The following is a 17,230-nucleotide window of genomic DNA, read 5'->3' on the forward strand; positions in this document are numbered from 1 at the left end:
GTGGAAATTCAATTAGGCACTTGGCATGGCCAAGTGGATTTTTCGGTGGCTACAATGGATGATTTTCGCTTGGTTCTCGGGTTAGACTTCATGAGGAAGGTCAATGCTATTCCTATGCCTTCCTTTGGCTCGGTTTGCATCTTGGAGAGGGGTTCTCCATGCATGGTTCCTACGGTAGCTAGGACGAAAGTAATAGGGCAGCTTTCGGCCATGCAACTAGCAAAAGGGCTAAAGAAAGGAGAGGAGACGTATTTGGCAGCATTAAAAGTGGAGGACCAAGTTGAGGAAGTTGTGGGTGACGATAATGTGCCCGAAGTCATCAAGAATGTCCTTGAAGAAAATAAGGACGTGATGCCGCCGGAGTTACCCAAGAGATTACCACCTAGGAGGGAGGTGGATCATAAGATTGAGTTGGAACCGGGTGCCAAACCACCATCCATGGCACCCTATCGGATGGCACCGCCGGAGCTTGAAGAACTTCGAAGGCAATTGACGGAGTTGCTTGACACGGGAAGGATACGACCTTCGAAGGCACCTTATGGCGCTCCGGTCTTGTTCCAAAAGAAGCATGATGGATCGTTACGCATGTGTGTAGATTACCGGGCGCTCAACAAGATAACAATTAAAAACAAGTATCCTATTCCTTTGATTGCTGATTTATTTGATAGACTTGATAGTGCAAAATATTACACAAAGGTGGATCTACAAAAGGGATATTACCAAGTACGGATTGCAGAAAGGGATGAGCCTAAGACAGCATGCATCACTCGATATGGCTCATTCGAATGGTTGGTAATGCCTTTTGGCTTTACCAACGCCCCGGCCACATTTTGCACATTGATGAATAGGATTTTCCAACCTTACTTGGACAAGTTCGTGGTGGTATACTTGGATGACATTGTCATCTATAGCGACAACTTGGAGGATCACGCAAAACATCTCTGAACGGTGTTCCAAGCATTGCGGGAGAATGAGCTATACATCAAAAAGGAAAAATGTTCCTTTGCCAAGGAGGAGGTGCACTTCCTTGGACATATCATTAGCCACGGGCGCTTGAAGATGGATGAGACAAGTAAAAGCAATCAAGGAGTGGGAAGCACCAACCAAGGTAACCGAACTTCGTTCTTTCCTTGGTCTAGTTAATTATTATCGGCGGTTCATCCAGGGCTACTCAGCGAGGGCAGCCCCACTAACGGACCTATTGAAGAAGAATAAGACATGGGATTGGTCCGAGAAATGTCAAATGGCCTTTGATGATTTGAAGGCGGCCGTGATGGAGAAACCGGTCTTGGCATTGCCGGATTTCACCAAGACCTTTGAAGTACAAACAGATGCCTCAAACTTTGCTATCGGGGTGTTCTAATGCAAGAAAGGCATCCTATTGCTTTTGAAAGTCGCAAGCTCAACGACACTGAGCGTTGGTATACGGTGCAAGAAAAGGAGATGATGGCTATTGTTCATTGCCTACGAGTGTGGCGTCATTACTTGTTGGGCTCAAAATTCATCATCAAGACGGATAATGTCGCTACTAGTTATTTCCAATCACAAAAGAAGCTGACTCCCAAGCAAGCACGTTGGCAAGATTTCTTAGCGGAGTTTGACTATGTGATGGAATACAAGTCGGGGAAGGCGAATGTTGTAGCCGATGCGTTAAGCAGAAAGGCGGAGCTCGCAACCATAAGCAAAGCCAAAGGGACGTTGCTTGATTTGATTCGGGAAGGCATGGATCATGATCCCTTGGCTAAGGAGTTGGTAAAAGCTGCCCAAGAAGGAAAGACGCGACGATTTTGGGTCGAGGACGGCTTACTCTACACTACGGGGCAGCGTATCTATGTTCCTAAATGGAACAATTTGCGGCGAGATATCATCAAGGAGTGCCATGACACAAAGTGGGCTGGTCATCCAGGGCAGAAACGCACATTGGCACTACTTGAACAAGCTTATATTGGCCACAAATGAAAGACATGGTGGAGCTCTATGTAAAGACTTGTCTTGTGTACCAACAAGACAAGGTGGAAACAAGGTCACCAGCGGGTTTGTTGGAGCCTCTACCAGTCCCGGAGCGTCCATGGGACTCTATCACCATGGACTTCATTAGTGCCCTGCCTAAATCCGAAGGGTTCGGGTCAATAATGGTGGTGGTTGATCGATTCTCTAAGTATGGCACCTTCATTCCTGTCACCAAGGATTGCACAGCGGAGGAAGCAGCAAGGCTATTCTTCAAGAATGTTGTGAAGTATTGGGGGTTACCGCGGAGCATAATAAGTGATCGTGATCCCCGATTCACGGGTCGACTATGGACGGAGTTGTTCAAACTCCTAGGCTCGGACCTACACTTCTCTACAAGCTTTCACCCTCAGACGGATGGACAAACAGAAAGGGTGAATGCTTTGTTGGAGTGCTATCTCCGGCACTTTGTAAGTGCCAATCAGAGAGATTGGGCCAAGCTCCTGGATATTACACAATTTTCCTACAATTTACAAAGGAGTGAAGCCACGGGGCGAAGTCCATTCGAGTTGGCGACACGACAACAACCACTAACACCCCCACACTTTGTCCACTTCTATTGAAGGAGGGAAAAGCCACGGAGCATACAAAATGGCTAAGTCATGGGAGGAGCATGCCGACTTAGCACGATCTTGTTTAAACAAAGCACGGAGGCGCATGAAGAAGTGGGCCGATAAGAAGAGACGGCCTTTGGAATTTAAAGTTGGCGACCAAGTCCTTGTGAAAATATTACCTCAACAATTCAAGGCGTACCGAAGTGTGCACAAAGGCTTGGTACGGAGATATGAAGGGCCGTTCCCGGTGATAGCTAAGGTTGGAAAGGTATCTTATCGCCTTGATCTACCTAGCACTTTAAAGATTCATCCCGTCTTCCATGTGAGCATGTTGAAGCCATATCATGAAGACATGGAAGACCCTAGCCGAGGGGAGTTACAACGGGCACCTCCGATTGTAACTAAGTCATTTGACAAGGAGGTTGATGAGGTTTTAGCAGATCGCATTGTTCGAAGGCGTGGAGTGCCTCCTTGCCAACAATTTTTGATAAAGTGGAAGGGATTGCCCGAGTCCGAAGCAACGTGGGAAAGTCAAGAAGACTTGTGGCAGTTCGAAGACAAACTAAAGCATTACGCGGCGACGAGGGCGTCGCCCAAATAGGCAGGGGAGAATGTCACGACTCGCTCGATTTTGGCACAAGAAGATCGAGAAATTTAAAATGTTGACGACTTGAGGCTAACCGGAATATTCTAGACTCCCACAAGTGCATGAAGATTGCTAGAATATGGTGAGACATTCTAGAAGCCTACAAGCTCCTCACTTAGTGGATTATTCTAGATCACCCTAATTTAGTCCATAAATATTTTAATGTAAATATTTGTATAGATAATTCTAAATGTGTAATCTAGACCATTGGATAGAAAATATCTTAGCCATCCATTTGAGGAGGCTACTACTATAAATAGCTTGGTAGGATTCATTTGAAGGCATCAAGAGAGTGAAGTTGTAAAGAGTATCCTTATTCAATACAAAGCCTTCTTTGTAAGTTCTTGTGTTCCTTCATTGTTCCTTTCTTAAAGTGTTCTACTTAGTGCCTTTCTAAGACATCAACGCCAATCGGGAGGCTGACTTAATGTAATAACCGCGAGGGCGGAAGTTGAAGACACTAAGGCCGCACGGTTCTTGGAGGAAATTAGCAAGTCCGTGACATTGTGCTAGAGCATGTAATCAAGAAGTTCCTTGGTGATTATAGAAGATGTAGGATATAACGGGTATATTGAAAAAGAGCACTAGTAGAAATAAATCATCTTGATTTCGGATCGCTCCCATAAGACCATTTTGGAAGGAGAACGACGAGGGGAACAATACTCAGGGCTACGTTGTGATGTACATTGAATTCGACTGTTCGAGTTCGTTTAGGCCTCAAAAATTTATTTTTAAAATTTTAGCGCTATTTTTGTCAATTCGTTTATTTTCATTTTTTTACAATTCTAGTTTGACTAAACTTCTTTTTCATTACTTTTAGTTGTTCTAAACTAAGTTTCTATATAAACCCTTATAAATAAGGGCTTAGTTCTTTTTTTATCTTTCATTAATAAATTCGTGAGTTTATTTTCTTTATTATTTGATGGATTACAAATTTCTTGTTCTTAAGGTTTTCACTTGAATTTCTTTCTTTCGTTGCGTTAATAGATTGGGGGTCAAAATATACAAATGTTTAGTTGTATTTGGACCATACGGTAACTCATTGATGTTATTTACTTTTCGCAATATTTAAACTGCATAATTGATATCTAAGTTTAGATTTGCATGATTTAAATTATCTGGATATATTTAATTGTGACTTGTTGCAATTGATTACTTGATAAATTTAAATTTCGCATATGATACGTATTCACCCCCTCTTAGTGTTAGTTGGATGGAACTTCATTATTTCACAAATCACACAAACCCTAACACAATAAAAGAACAGAAAAAGAAGATAAAATTATAGCATTTAGACGTTGACTCTACACTTCAGATTTATAAACACTTGGAAGAAATAGCTGGACAATAAGCACATCAAAAACTTTGCATAATAACATTTAGAAAAATGATGCAAGAAATATAATTTGTATGAAAAATTCAAAAATAAAAACTAATTTTGTTAAAAGACGGTGTGTTTTTTACCTCTCAAAGTCAAAACTAATGATGGAGTTTTGCAGGCTGATGAGCCAGAAGAAATAGGAGGTTCCTGTACGACACGAGTTGACTTCAAGAGTAAGTCTTCATTTAATAATGCTGATATAGGTATTTAATAATTACGTAAGACTACCCACTTGATGTTGTGTAGAAGAACCTTACTTATGGTTTTCTCCAAATGTGAGAATCGTAAGTGCGATTTTCTTCAAGTAGTCAATATAAGACTTCTCATTGTGTGCAGAAATACGTTTTAGTTAATAAGTATAGCCCTTTTAATTATTTAAACAAATTGAAGGGTAGTCAGCTAAATTGATGTTCAAGTATAATTACTTATATTATCAGTCTTTCATTTTATTTTTCTAATCATTGAATATGCTTCCCATACCATCCCAATGACTTGCTACTAGATCAAAAGATATTTTTATAATGAAATATGTGCTTTATCTATTTTTAAGTAAAGAGAAGATTATTTTGATAATAAAAAAAATACTAAAGAAGCAATTCATTATCATATTAAGGCCATGTTTAGTACACATTAATGTAAAAATGAGAATGAAAAATATGACCGTTACGGACTCTACACAAAAGATAAAAAGTCAAATATAGTAGCTTGAGGTGATGGATAACGGTCATTTTTTCATTTTAATGAGCAAATAATGAGAAACAAATAGGGGCCGACAATTTTTTCTGAAAATAAAGAATTTCTGAATAGTAAATTTTGAGAGAAAATGTGGTTAAAAAATAAGAAAAATATTGAACATAGGTGAAAAAATATATATATTTTATTTTTTTTTGTGAAAATTGAAATTGAAAATGAGTATGAAAATAATGACTGTAAAAAAAGGATTTAGCCCCCGTTTGTTTCCAACTTTTGTGAAAATGAGAATGAAAAATATAGTCGTTACGAACCTCACACAAGAAATAGAAATTCAAATTTGATGATTTGATGTGATGGATAACGATCATATTTTTCATTTTAATGATAAAAGAATGAAAAACAAATGGGGGCTTAATTATCAACTTGCATAAATTCCTCTTATTAACAAAAAACCTTCATGGAAAGAGGTGCATGAAAGCTTTAAACTCTTCTTTCACATGGTTGACCAACTATTTTCATGCCATTCCACCACATTACGAAATTTACGAAATTGCCCCCAATTAGAGTGGATGGTGGTATTTACGTCTAGGGCATTGTTGTCATTTCACTAATGCAATAAGAGAAAAATTTCAATTTTCTCTAAATAAATAACAATTAATGGGAACTTTGGCTCTATATTTAAACTGCATAATTGATATCTGAGTTTAGATTTGCGTGATTTAATTTATCTGGATATATTTAAGTGTGACTTATTGCTATTAATTACTTGATAAATTTAAATTTCACATATTACACCTATTCACCCCCTTTCAAACTTCGTTGTTTCACAAATCACACAAACTCTACCTCAGTAAAAGAATAGAAAAAAAAAAAGATAAAATTATAGCATTTAGTTCTCGACTCTGACTTCAGATCTATAAACACTTCATAAGAAATAGCTGGACAGTGGACATATTGCGCATCAAAAACTTTTCATAGTAACATTCAGAAAAAATGAAGCAAGAAATATAATTCGTATGAAAAATTCTAGTGGTTTTTACCTCTCACAGTCAAAACAATGCTGGAGTTTTACGGCAAGAAACTGATGAGCCCAAAGAGATGAGAAACCAATTTGCCTTGTGTTCTTTTATTTGTTTTCCAGTTGATGATTGGAAATGTGAAGTTAATTCAATGGCTTATATAGGAAGAAACAAGAGGTTAATGAATGGCGCATGTTGACTTCAAGAGTAAGTCTTCATTTAATAATGCTGATATAGGTATTTAATAATTAAGAAATAATTCTCCTGCAATGAATAGAATATAAGTGTCAACTTGCTAATATGACAAAAGAATTTTATTTATGGTTTCCTCCAAGTGGACAAGATAAAACTTCTCACTGTAGGCAGGAAAACATTTCTGTTAATAATTATAGCCCTCTTATTATTCAAACAAATTGAAGGATAATCAACTAAATTGATGTTTAAGTATAGCTACAATATCATGTATTGAATTTGTTTCGTATAATATTTATATCTTCCTTATTTATGTTTTCAGTCTTTTCATTTTATTTTTGTAGTCATTGCATGTGCGTCCCACACCACGCCACCCCCGATGACTTGCTACTTGACCAAAGATATTTTATAATGAAATATGTGATTTATCTCTTTTTAAGTAAAGAGAGATTATTTTGATGATAAAAATTATTAAAGAGAGCAATTCTTTATCTTATTGACAATTTTTCCCCCTTTTTTGAGAAGATCGAATTTTTGAATAGTAAATTTTGAGAGAATGTTATTAAAAAAGAAGGAAAATTTTAGAGCTTACTTAAATTTTTTATTATTATTATTTTTTTGTGTGTGAAAATTGAAGTTGAAAATGAATATGAAAAAAAATGAGAGAAAATAATTTTCAAACAAGGACTTAATTATCAACTTGTATGAATTTGTTGTATTAACAAAGAATGAAAGCTTTAAATTTTTCTGTCATATGGTGGACCAACCATTTTCACGCCATTCCACCACATTGCAGACTTTACGAAACTGCCTCCAATTACGATGGAGGTGGGTACTTATGTCTAGGGCATTGTTGTCATTTCCCTGATGATATATGAGAAAAATTTCAATTTTCTCTGAAAAATAATAATTAATGGCAATTTTGGCTCTATTTAAATCCTCAAGATATGAGAGGTTATTAACAGTCTTTCTTCAAAGGATAAAGTCTCAAACCCTGATAAAAAATGAAAATGACTGTTTTGGCTTTAATTTGAAATTAAGTTAATTATTCATCTTTAAGGGCCTGTTTTTAAGAATTTTTTTCCCCCCATTTTCGACCTTTCTCTTTGTTTGATAGCAATAATCTTCTTGGCAATTCATTTGCCTCCGCCCCCACCCCCCCTGCCGCCCTTCCCCCACTCTCCACGTCACCTTTCTCCTTGGTTTTGTACAAAACCAATTCCCATAGTTTGGTGAGAATTGGTCTTTCCAACTTTTTTTTTTATTTTTTTTATTTTTGACAATGGAAGCAAACTCTGTTCACAATTTTAACAAATTACATCCTTTTAATTGACAATTTTCATGAAAAACAAGGCCAAAGAAAACCAAAGATCCAAAATTTCAACATTTTCTAGGTGAAAAATTATACCAATCAAACATATGTAATTGACAATTCCCAGTAAAATAATTTTTAGGCAATTCAATTCTCTAAAATTCATTTTCTTTCTACCTAAATTCTATTCTTACAATCAAACAGATACTTAGTTCAATAACAAGAAAGTCTAATTCCAATGAATTAATTAAAACAGTAAAAAGGGTCCACTCTTAGTTAAAAATGAGTATGAGGAAAAAAGAAAATGAAAAAGAATGATTGTCAAATAAGGGCTTAACTATCAACTTGTATAAATTCCTCTGCATTAACAAAGAACCTTCGAAAAATGAGGTACATGAAATCTTTCAACTTTTCTATCACACAATTGACCAATTTTTTCGTGCCATTCTACCATAATCAGTCTTTAATGGATTGCAAATAGCATGATAAAAAAATTATTTTCACACTTTTCTTTTGACACATAGATAAGCATTTTTAATTAAAAAAAAAAAATGGCGATCCACTACTAAAGGAGCACAATAAAAGGTAAATGAATTGAGAACATCATAATTTTTAAGAGAAAACTATTCAAATGTGGTATATTTTAGAAAAGTAGATAATCAAGGACATTAGTGTAGTTCCTAGAGACTTTTTATATTCTCTATTTTAGAGAATCAATACTTAAACATAAGTTCAAATATACTTAAAATAAAGTTAAAACAGAGTGTGTTTGAATCTTTAAATTTAAAGAGTCCAAACTCTCAATTCTTAGTTTACAGTGATTGTATTTAATATGTTTCATATTTCAATAATCTACTATCTAAATTATTTAAATCACATTTGAATTGCTTGACCGTTGACGGACAAAACAAATATATTAAATAAGAGATAAAGGGAAATCAATAAATATATTTTGAAAATAAAAAACAAACAAAATAAAGAAAGTGTTGGAGTGTATAAATAATTTTACTCCCTAAATTTAAAGATGTCTTCTGTATGCATAAGTTGCTCTTATATATTATTAAAAGAAAGACAACCAAGCAGGTGCAATTATGCATAGAAATTCCACAATTTTTTATCGAAAATAATTTATTAAACTTGAGCGAAAAAAAAAGCTTCGACACTCCATGACTTTCAATTTAAATTGGACCAGCAGCATCATTCTTCCTCAAGAAACTATAAAGAAACAGTCGTTGATGAATTTTTATTCCTCGAGAAACTACAAAGAAACTGTCGGGCGAATGGTGATTGGAGTTGGGGAGAAAATTGAAGCTTTTGTATTAAAAAAAGGGTATAAATGACACTTTGTGGAATTAATAATGCATACAAATTGAATGGATTTAATTTAATTCAATGGCAGATTTAGGAAGAAACATGGTAGGTTCCTGGATGGGCACGAGTTGACTACAAGCGTATGTCTTCATTTAATAATGCTAATATAGGTATTTAGTAATTATAGCACTTTTAATGATTTAAACAAATTGAAAGGGTAATCAACTAAATTGATGTTCCAATATAACTACAAATTTATTTCTTATAACATTTATATCAGTATTTTCATTTTATTTTTCTAATCATTGAATGTGTGTTTCATACGACCCCTATGCCTTGCAACTTGTCAAAAGATTTTTTTATAATGAAATATGTGATTTATCTATTTTTAAGTAAAGAAAAATATTATTTTGATAATTAAAAAATTTAAGAGAAAGTGATTCTTTATCTTATTGATACATTTTTTTTTCTTCCGGGGGGGGGGGGGGGGGGGTTTTTTATTTTTTCTTCCGGGGGGGGGGGGGATGAGTTTTTTAATAATAAATTTTGAGAGAATATGTGTTTAAAAAATAAGAAAAAGTTTGGAGTTCAAATTATATATGCATAGAAATTCCACATTTTTTATCAAAAATATTTTATTAAATTTAAGAGAAAAGAAAATATTTTATTAAATTGGACAGGCAGCATCATTATTCCTCAAATTATATATGCATAGAAATTCCACAATTTTTTATCGAAAATATTTTATTAAACTTAAGAGAAAAGAAAATATTTTATTAAATTGGACATGCAGCATCATTCTTCCTCAAATTATATATGCATAGAAATTCCACAATTTTTTATCAAAAATATTTTATTAAATTGGACAGGCAGCATCAGTCTTCCTCGAGAAACTACAAAGAAACAAGCGTTGATGCACTTTTTCTTCCTCGAGAAACTACAAAGAAATCGTCGCGTGAATGGTGATTGGAGTTAGGTAGAAAATTGAAGCTTTTGTATTAAAAAAAGGGCATAAATGACATTTTGTGGAATTAATAATACATACAAATTGAATGGATTTAATTTAATTCAGTGGCAGATTTAGGAAGAAACAAGATTGGTTCCTGGATAGGCACGAGTTGACTACAAGCGCAAGTCTTCATTTAATAATGCTGGTATAGGTATTTGATAATTATAGGCCTTTTAATGATTAAAACAAATTGATGACCATGTCGCATAGGGCATATCTAGTGCAGTTTAGCTGACTGATGTGATTTGCAGATTATTGCGTCAGTTTAAGGGTTTTCCCAGTGCGCACCCCAAGAATAGCGGTTGCGGGCTCCCTCGTCAATTAAAAAAATATAAAATTGAAGGATAAACAACTAAATTGATGTTCCAATATAACTACAAAATCTTGTTACGAATTTATATCAATATTTTCATTTTATTTGTCTAATCATTGAATGTGCGTCTCATACCACCCCCAATGACTTACAACTCGATCAAAAGAAATTTTTATAATGAAATATGTGATTTATCTATTTTTAAGTAGAAGAAGATTATTTTGATAATTAAAAAATTAAAGAGAGCTATTCTTTATCTTATTGATAGTTTTTTTTTTCTTTTTTTAGGGAAAAGAATGAGTTTTTTAATAATAAATTTTGAGGGAATATGTGTTTAAAAAATAAGAAAAAATTTGAAACTTAAATGAAAAATATTTTCTTGGTGAGAATTGTAGTTAAAAATGAGTATGAGTAAAACAGAAAATGAGAAGGAATGATTGTCAAATAAGAGCTTAATTATCAACTTGTATAAATTCCTCTGTACTAACAAGGAACCTTCGTAGAATGAGGTACGTGAAAGCTTTCAACTTTTATGTCACACGGTTGACCAATTATTTTCATGCCATTCCACCACAACGTGGAATTTATGAAGCTACCTCCAATTAGGGTGGATGGTGGTATTTATGTCTAGGGCATTGTTGCCATTTCCCCAACGCAACAAGAGAAAAGAAATTCAATTTTCTCTAAAAAAATAACAAATAATGGCAACGGTGGCTCTATATTCAAGTCCTCAAGATATGACAGATTATTGGCAGCAATTCAAGTTTTGGTTATGACAATGAAGTCTTAGGCTATCTCACCAAAATTTGCACCATTTTGTACCAAAATTTTCATCAAATTTTGCACCTGAGTTCTGGTACAATTTTTGCCCACTTAATTTTTTTGTATTCGTATATAGTTTCAATGTGTTCAAGGGTAGTTATGGCATTTAAATGGAAGCAGATCAATTTCGAAAAATGAAAATGGAAGCAGATCAATTTCGAATGAATGGATACTCTGAAATGAAACTCGTGAAAATCCCATCTCTATTTCTCCATATTTATCCCTTTATCAGCTTGCTAAGAGATTTCTATTGTTCTCAGTTCTTAAAATAAAAATTGTAGATTTAAACTGAATTCAGACCTTGTCGGTCGACTGAATCTATTTGTTTTGATATCGAGTCATTTTCGGAAGAACTTCCCATCCTAATTAATTTTGACAACTACAGCAATCACTAAAATTTAGGGATAATTGTGTGGTAAATTGAGTTGGTCAGTCAGCCTAATCAGAAGTGTTAATCAGAAGTGGTAAATATATTCCAAAATGATTAAAAATTAATTAAGTTTGCTGATTGAGACTTAAATGACAATTGGACGAGATAAGAAGGACCGCGAAACGCGGGCTAAGATTTTGGGCCCCACCATCATGTGATTTTCCTGGAACTGTCTAAATGAGCGGTTGGATTGGGCCGACTGTTTTGGGTCAGTGGACACTTGTAAAGTGTCTTTTTCTTTGCCGACACTTTGGTCTTTAAATGGTCTGATTGGGCCTTATCTGTATTGGTGAGTGGGCCCTCCGTGCACTGTTTTTGTTTTGAATTAAACTAGTCGAATTTGCTCAATGATAGGACTTATTTACAGGGAATGAGCTGGCAATTTTTGATTGGCAACTTTTTGTTTTACTCTTATTTCAACTGCAAATGAAATTTCGCCAAGTGTACATGTGTAAAAATAAAAAATAAAAAAAAAATCCTATCATTGATCATGTTCATGTAACAGACTTGTTTTGTTTTCATCTTTTCTTTTGTCCATTGTGGTGTCGTTTTATTTTCAAAATTGTAGGATCTAAGATTTCGTTCTTTCCTTGTTTTAGCAGTAACATATATCCTCTAGATACTAGAGTGGAGTCAGACTTCTTGTATTTTAGGATAAAAAATTATAATGTAATTTTTTTTTTAAACAATATAACATTAATGAAAATAAGTCAATACACTACTACAATTGTAGTTTACACATTTTCATACTTTGAAAGTTGAGTTTTCTTGCCCAAAATACTGCTCGAACAGAATTAGGTGCGTATGAGCATCTTAAGGATGCTCGAGCAGAACTCAGGTGCTCCAAGGACAATATGTTTTTACACCTTCTGTTTCTGCAAGACATTCAATTTAAGTGGGATATCTTGTGGCTTCCTTTCGGGCATTTTTCATCAAATTTTGTTTCTGCAAGACATTCAATTTTGGTACAAAATGGTCTATGCTGCAGATTGGCAAAGTTTAAGTGGGATATCTTGTGGCTTCCTTTCGGGCCACTAAGGTAAACCATGGTTTAAACTCCATCGCAAATTCAACATATAGTTAATTCACTGAGTATTGAGGTAACCATTGTTTCTAAAATTGTAGTGCATCTGGCATCTGCCTTTATGTGGACCATTTACTCAATGAGTCGTCTGAAGAAGTAAGGAAACTTCGGGAATACATGTATGCTTACAGGGCAAGTTAACAACCACACTCTTACTGAGTTCAGGAAGAACGGTTATGAGATAAACAATGTTCGTTGGAGTTCTTAAGCATTCGGTAATTTGATTTATTCTTTAAAGAACATGCACAACTGGATTTATATGCTGTCAATATCTCTATAGCAGTGCTTGTATTTTCAGTTAAAGTTTTGAATTGTGTCTGATATGAGAAGAGATTATGATTGTCGTACTGATACAAATATTTAGCAGAAATTGTGATTTTTGTTTCAAAATTTTTAGTTAATCTCTTGCAAAATGGTCTGTACTAGTAAAACTGCAATACCACAAATTAGTAGTTTCATTTGCTTTTATGTGATCTCCAGTAACCTCTTAAATAAGAAAGGGTAGATCTTGCAAGTTATGCAGTTGACTTTAAATTTTTTGAGAACCAAGTTTTATTTTTTGTTGTTATATTAAAGAACGGGAATAACTGTTACTAGTAAAATGGGCCCAAAAAATAAATAAATAAATAAAATAGAAGGAAGAGTGAACTGTTATTCTGATTTTCTTGATAAAATTCACCAAAATAGAATAAAATTTCCAGTGTTGCATTGCCATGCAAAAGATATTTCCTTCTTCTTATGCATAATTAATACAAATAAATGGGCCACTTGGGAAGCACGCAACGATTTAGGTTGCATCAATCAAGGGTCTTGCAAACTATACTATTATTTTACTATTTCTTTCACTATTTTAAGCGGTAAGTATACATTTTATTTGTGCGTTTTGCTTATACTTTGCTAGAGATGTCAAGGTGGACAATTTTCTCCAACTTCAAGGTTGACCATTCAGGCTTGGCAAGCCATGGGCTAAGCCTTGCCATGAGCCAGTAGTGCCAATCATTGCTTAAGTACCAAGTCGACCTTTGGATGAATTAGATCAACCCACTTTACATACTTGCAGTTGGTGTATCTTCTTAGCAGACCATTTTTTGACCATCTTTAACTTCAGATAAAAATACTAGCAAATGTACTAAGAAATGCTATTGTACAATATTTTTTCATAAATCTACCACATAAGGTGACGCGTTTTATTAATAACGAGAAAAATAGTCCTATGAGGATCATGGACTTTTTATTAAAAATATTCTCATAATAAAACATAAAATACAATATAACAATATTGAATACATATACAACTAGTTTCGCCACATTCATTTAAATATACACAATATATACGAAAATCAAGCAGTAATAGTTGTCTTTCCCTGCTATTGTGAACCATTGTCAATACAATAGTGACGCTGACAGAAGTTAGAAATAGCATATTTTTCACAATATTAAATACACTACGTATAATTTTGACATAAAAACACGACAATATTTATCATATCGATTTTAGCTATCAGTTTTGAATTTCATAAAATTTACACCAAAAATTTGCAATTTTACTATATATACCTTTTTATCATGTCTCATTTTTTTGTCTACGCATCCAGCCCATACACTTGCACGAAAATTATTGCTTTTAAATTAATACGTGACAATGCCATGAGAAAATCCAAAATAATTAGGAAAAGAAGGGAATAAGATAAACATTATTTCTTACTAAGAAACTTATGTTTAACTCTATCTTTTCTGGTTGAATTTTTATCTTTTCTGGTTGTATTTCCATCTCTCAGGAAAGGGGTATGGGATGTTTTGATCACCTTTTCCTCTAACTCTCCTCGATTCTGGTTTAGGAAAGCGTTGACACGAGGATTTGATTTTACTTCGAAGCAATTTTGGAAATTTTTCCTCATCTACGTGGGTCTTGCAAGAAGATTTGAGTTTATATTTTATGTTGATTTACGAAAATTAATTTGCCTAAGCAAATTGATTGTCTTAAGTTTCAAACGGAAGATAAATTTCTTTATTGTAAGTTACGGCACTTGAACACGAATCAGAGAGGAAAAAGAAACGAAATTTTCCATATGCCTTGAATTAAATTTTAAAAAGGGGCAAATCTTAGCTTTCAATTTAAAAAAAAAAATACAAATAAAAACTATTTTTAGGGTTAATTTACTTTTCTAGTAACATTTTTTTTATTTATTCACAGTGAAACGTATTGAATACAATATTTCGTTGTTTCGAGAAATTAAGATCATCAATTGAAAAGTCATTCTTCTTTGCCCAAATATATTTGCATGCGGCGTCTAAAGGCCTTTCGAAGCTTGAATAAAAATGTGATTTTTTAGTTGGTTAAAATTACAAATATGTAATCACTTTTGAAAATCACTCATAAGCAACTTTTTAGGAAGGTCAAAATCACTTATATTATTGTTTCCAATCAAGTAAAACCACAATTTGCAGCATATCTATCTCACCAATTTGTTTAGTTAGATGAGCTGCACTAGGCAATATATTATTAAATTTGGACGAAAACGAAGTTAAAACTATGGTCTATCAGAATATTTAGTACTGCATATCAAACTAAAGATGTCCAAATGCCTTCTTAAAATAGCAATCAATTGCCAAAGACAACACGTCCGGCCGCTATTGGCTTTGAGGGCCCTAACTGTTCTTTACAATCCTATCGTATTAACTCAAGTTTGCGAAACTATCTGAAGAATAGAGTAGCGTGTCTTTCATGTTTGGCTACAAGGAAGAATACTGTTACAATTTAGAGATCTCGACTCCATGAATATATAGAATAACACGTACAACTCGGGTTTCAGCTATCTACAAAGGAACATGAATCAAGTTCGCTCCTCTGAGTCTCAATATCAAATGCTATTCTAGTTCACGTCAAATTCTTTCCTTCTCAGATTATTATCCCCATCCCAAAAGATGGCATCAAAAGGATTTCAGTGCACTTCGTGAGCGTTTCCATAAACTAAGAGCTAAAATGGCAAAATCGGCAATGGCAGCAAAAATCTGCACCAAGAGAAATAACGATTTAAGAGATTGGAGAATTCGAACACAGGTAAATTCAAAATGAAATTGCGAAGAGAAACAGAATCTCATAGGAGAAAACCACAAGTAATGCAAACCATAAGACTCCATACAGTAATGCAAACTAGTCATGATCAGTTTATCAGTGGCAATTGTACAAATGAGTTGATCCTTCCTTTCCAGTTTCTCATCAATTTTATGCAAGTACAAAAAGAAAATGCTGGAAGATAACAAGATAAAGCCACTGACCTTTGCATCTCTACAATATTGAATTGGCATAGAGCGGACAAAAGATTTTGGGGACTTCAAACGAGAAGCCTGAGGCATTAATATCGCTACAGTGTACTGCTCGTTGCAAGGAAAAGGTAAAATCTTTTGCAGTGCCAACTGAGCTACTACTGGTGTTAAAGAATTTCTTACTTTGGAACGACCCTCGTCAGTCGTCAAGAACCTGCAAGTTAGATTTAACCAAAATTATGTTTGTCCACTGGAAAGGAAGCTTTTCAACACCTACTATTGGAACACGTGAATACTTCACATAGGAAACAGAGACTTTTGCTGACTAAAGCAGACCACAATCAGAATGCTAATAACTTAGAAATGCCTCAACGAAGCAAATGGAGATAAGCCAGCATAGAAGCATAATTTCAACTACATTTATTTACCTGAATGAAAGTTGTGCAAAATCACCCAAAATATAGAAAAGTATCCTAATATTTTAGTAGTTGCTATTTACTTCTATTGCTCAACAGAATGCATCACAAGTCATGGCAGCGAACATTAGTAATGCAATCATGTATCGACAATCATTGGCAGAGCAACCCATATTAGTGTTTCTCGATGGAGCAACCAACATAAAGGCAAGCTAAGTCACTCTGTGCTTCCACATATAAAGAACTTAGTTACATACTTAAGCCCATTCAAAACGGCAGCTTAGCGTAGTACTAACAACACTATAATGACACGAGAAAAAAAACTAATCCATGTTTCTAAGAAAACTATTGATGCCATCCAACTTACTTTGTGGATGAATTTGGTGATTTCTTCATGCCAAAGCCAACAACTGCAAGCAGTAGTAGAAATGTAAAAGCTAAATTAGTACTTCAGCATCATTATATTTCCAAACCAAAAATTTTTTTGCATTCAATACATGAAAATTGCACGGAAGAGGGACGAATATATTAAAGAGAAGACCAAACACAATCTCCTCAGCAAATTTTATTTGGTTCATGTTTATAAACACTCGAGCTACTTTTCATCCGCACATTTCGTGGAACCAACTTATCCACGACCCATTTATATAACTATTTATAATATAAACTATTTATAAACATTTTCCAAACATGCAAGTTCAGTTATTGCAAGAAACAATCCAACTTAAACAGTATCTAAGGCAGTAACAAATAGATAACACAGAATCCCCCCCC

General features: G+C 34.3%; 2 protein-coding genes across 5 annotated transcripts in view; one reads left to right on the plus strand and one right to left on the minus strand.

Annotated features, from left to right (window-relative positions):
- The first annotated feature begins 2,598 nt into the window (after nt 1–2,598).
- LOC111408507 lies at nt 2,599–6,383 on the plus strand. Its single transcript, XM_023038255.1, has 3 exons — nt 2,599–2,991; nt 4,707–4,791; nt 6,331–6,383. The coding sequence occupies exons 1-3, from the start codon at nt 2,599–2,601 to the stop codon at nt 6,381–6,383; spliced, it is 531 nt and encodes a 176-aa protein (XP_022894023.1).
- Nucleotides 6,384–15,312: 8,929 nt separating this feature from the next.
- Nucleotides 15,313–17,230, minus strand: part of LOC111407783 (zinc protease PQQL-like) — a 16,555-nt gene continuing 14,637 nt past the window's right edge. For 3 of the 4 annotated variants that reach the window (XM_023037456.1, XM_023037457.1, XM_023037458.1), the window contains 3 exons: nt 16,824–16,866; nt 16,053–16,254; nt 15,313–15,785 (listed from right to left, as the gene is read on the minus strand). In XM_023037456.1, coding sequence (XP_022893224.1) covers nt 15,705–15,785; nt 16,053–16,254; nt 16,824–16,866 — 326 coding nt within the window. In that variant the 3' untranslated portion in view covers nt 15,313–15,704. The other variant, XM_023037459.1, reaches the window with a different exon arrangement.

Source organism: Olea europaea, chromosome 13, assembly GCF_002742605.1.
Source record: "Olea europaea var. sylvestris chromosome 13, O_europaea_v1, whole genome shotgun sequence".
NCBI classification, from domain to species: Eukaryota; Viridiplantae; Streptophyta; class Magnoliopsida; order Lamiales; family Oleaceae; genus Olea; species Olea europaea.

Coding starts and splice junctions, on each gene's coding strand:
- LOC111408507 (XM_023038255.1), top strand. CDS start 2,599: ATGGCTAAGTCATGGGAGGAGCATGCCGACTTAGCACGATCTTGTTTA. Junction 2,992..4,706: donor TTGACAAGGAGGTTGATGAG/GTTTTAGCAGAT, acceptor GGAGTTTTGCAG/GCTGATGAGCCAGAAGAAAT. Junction 4,792..6,330: donor ATTTAATAATGCTGATATAG/GTATTTAATAAT, acceptor TACCTCTCACAG/TCAAAACAATGCTGGAGTTT.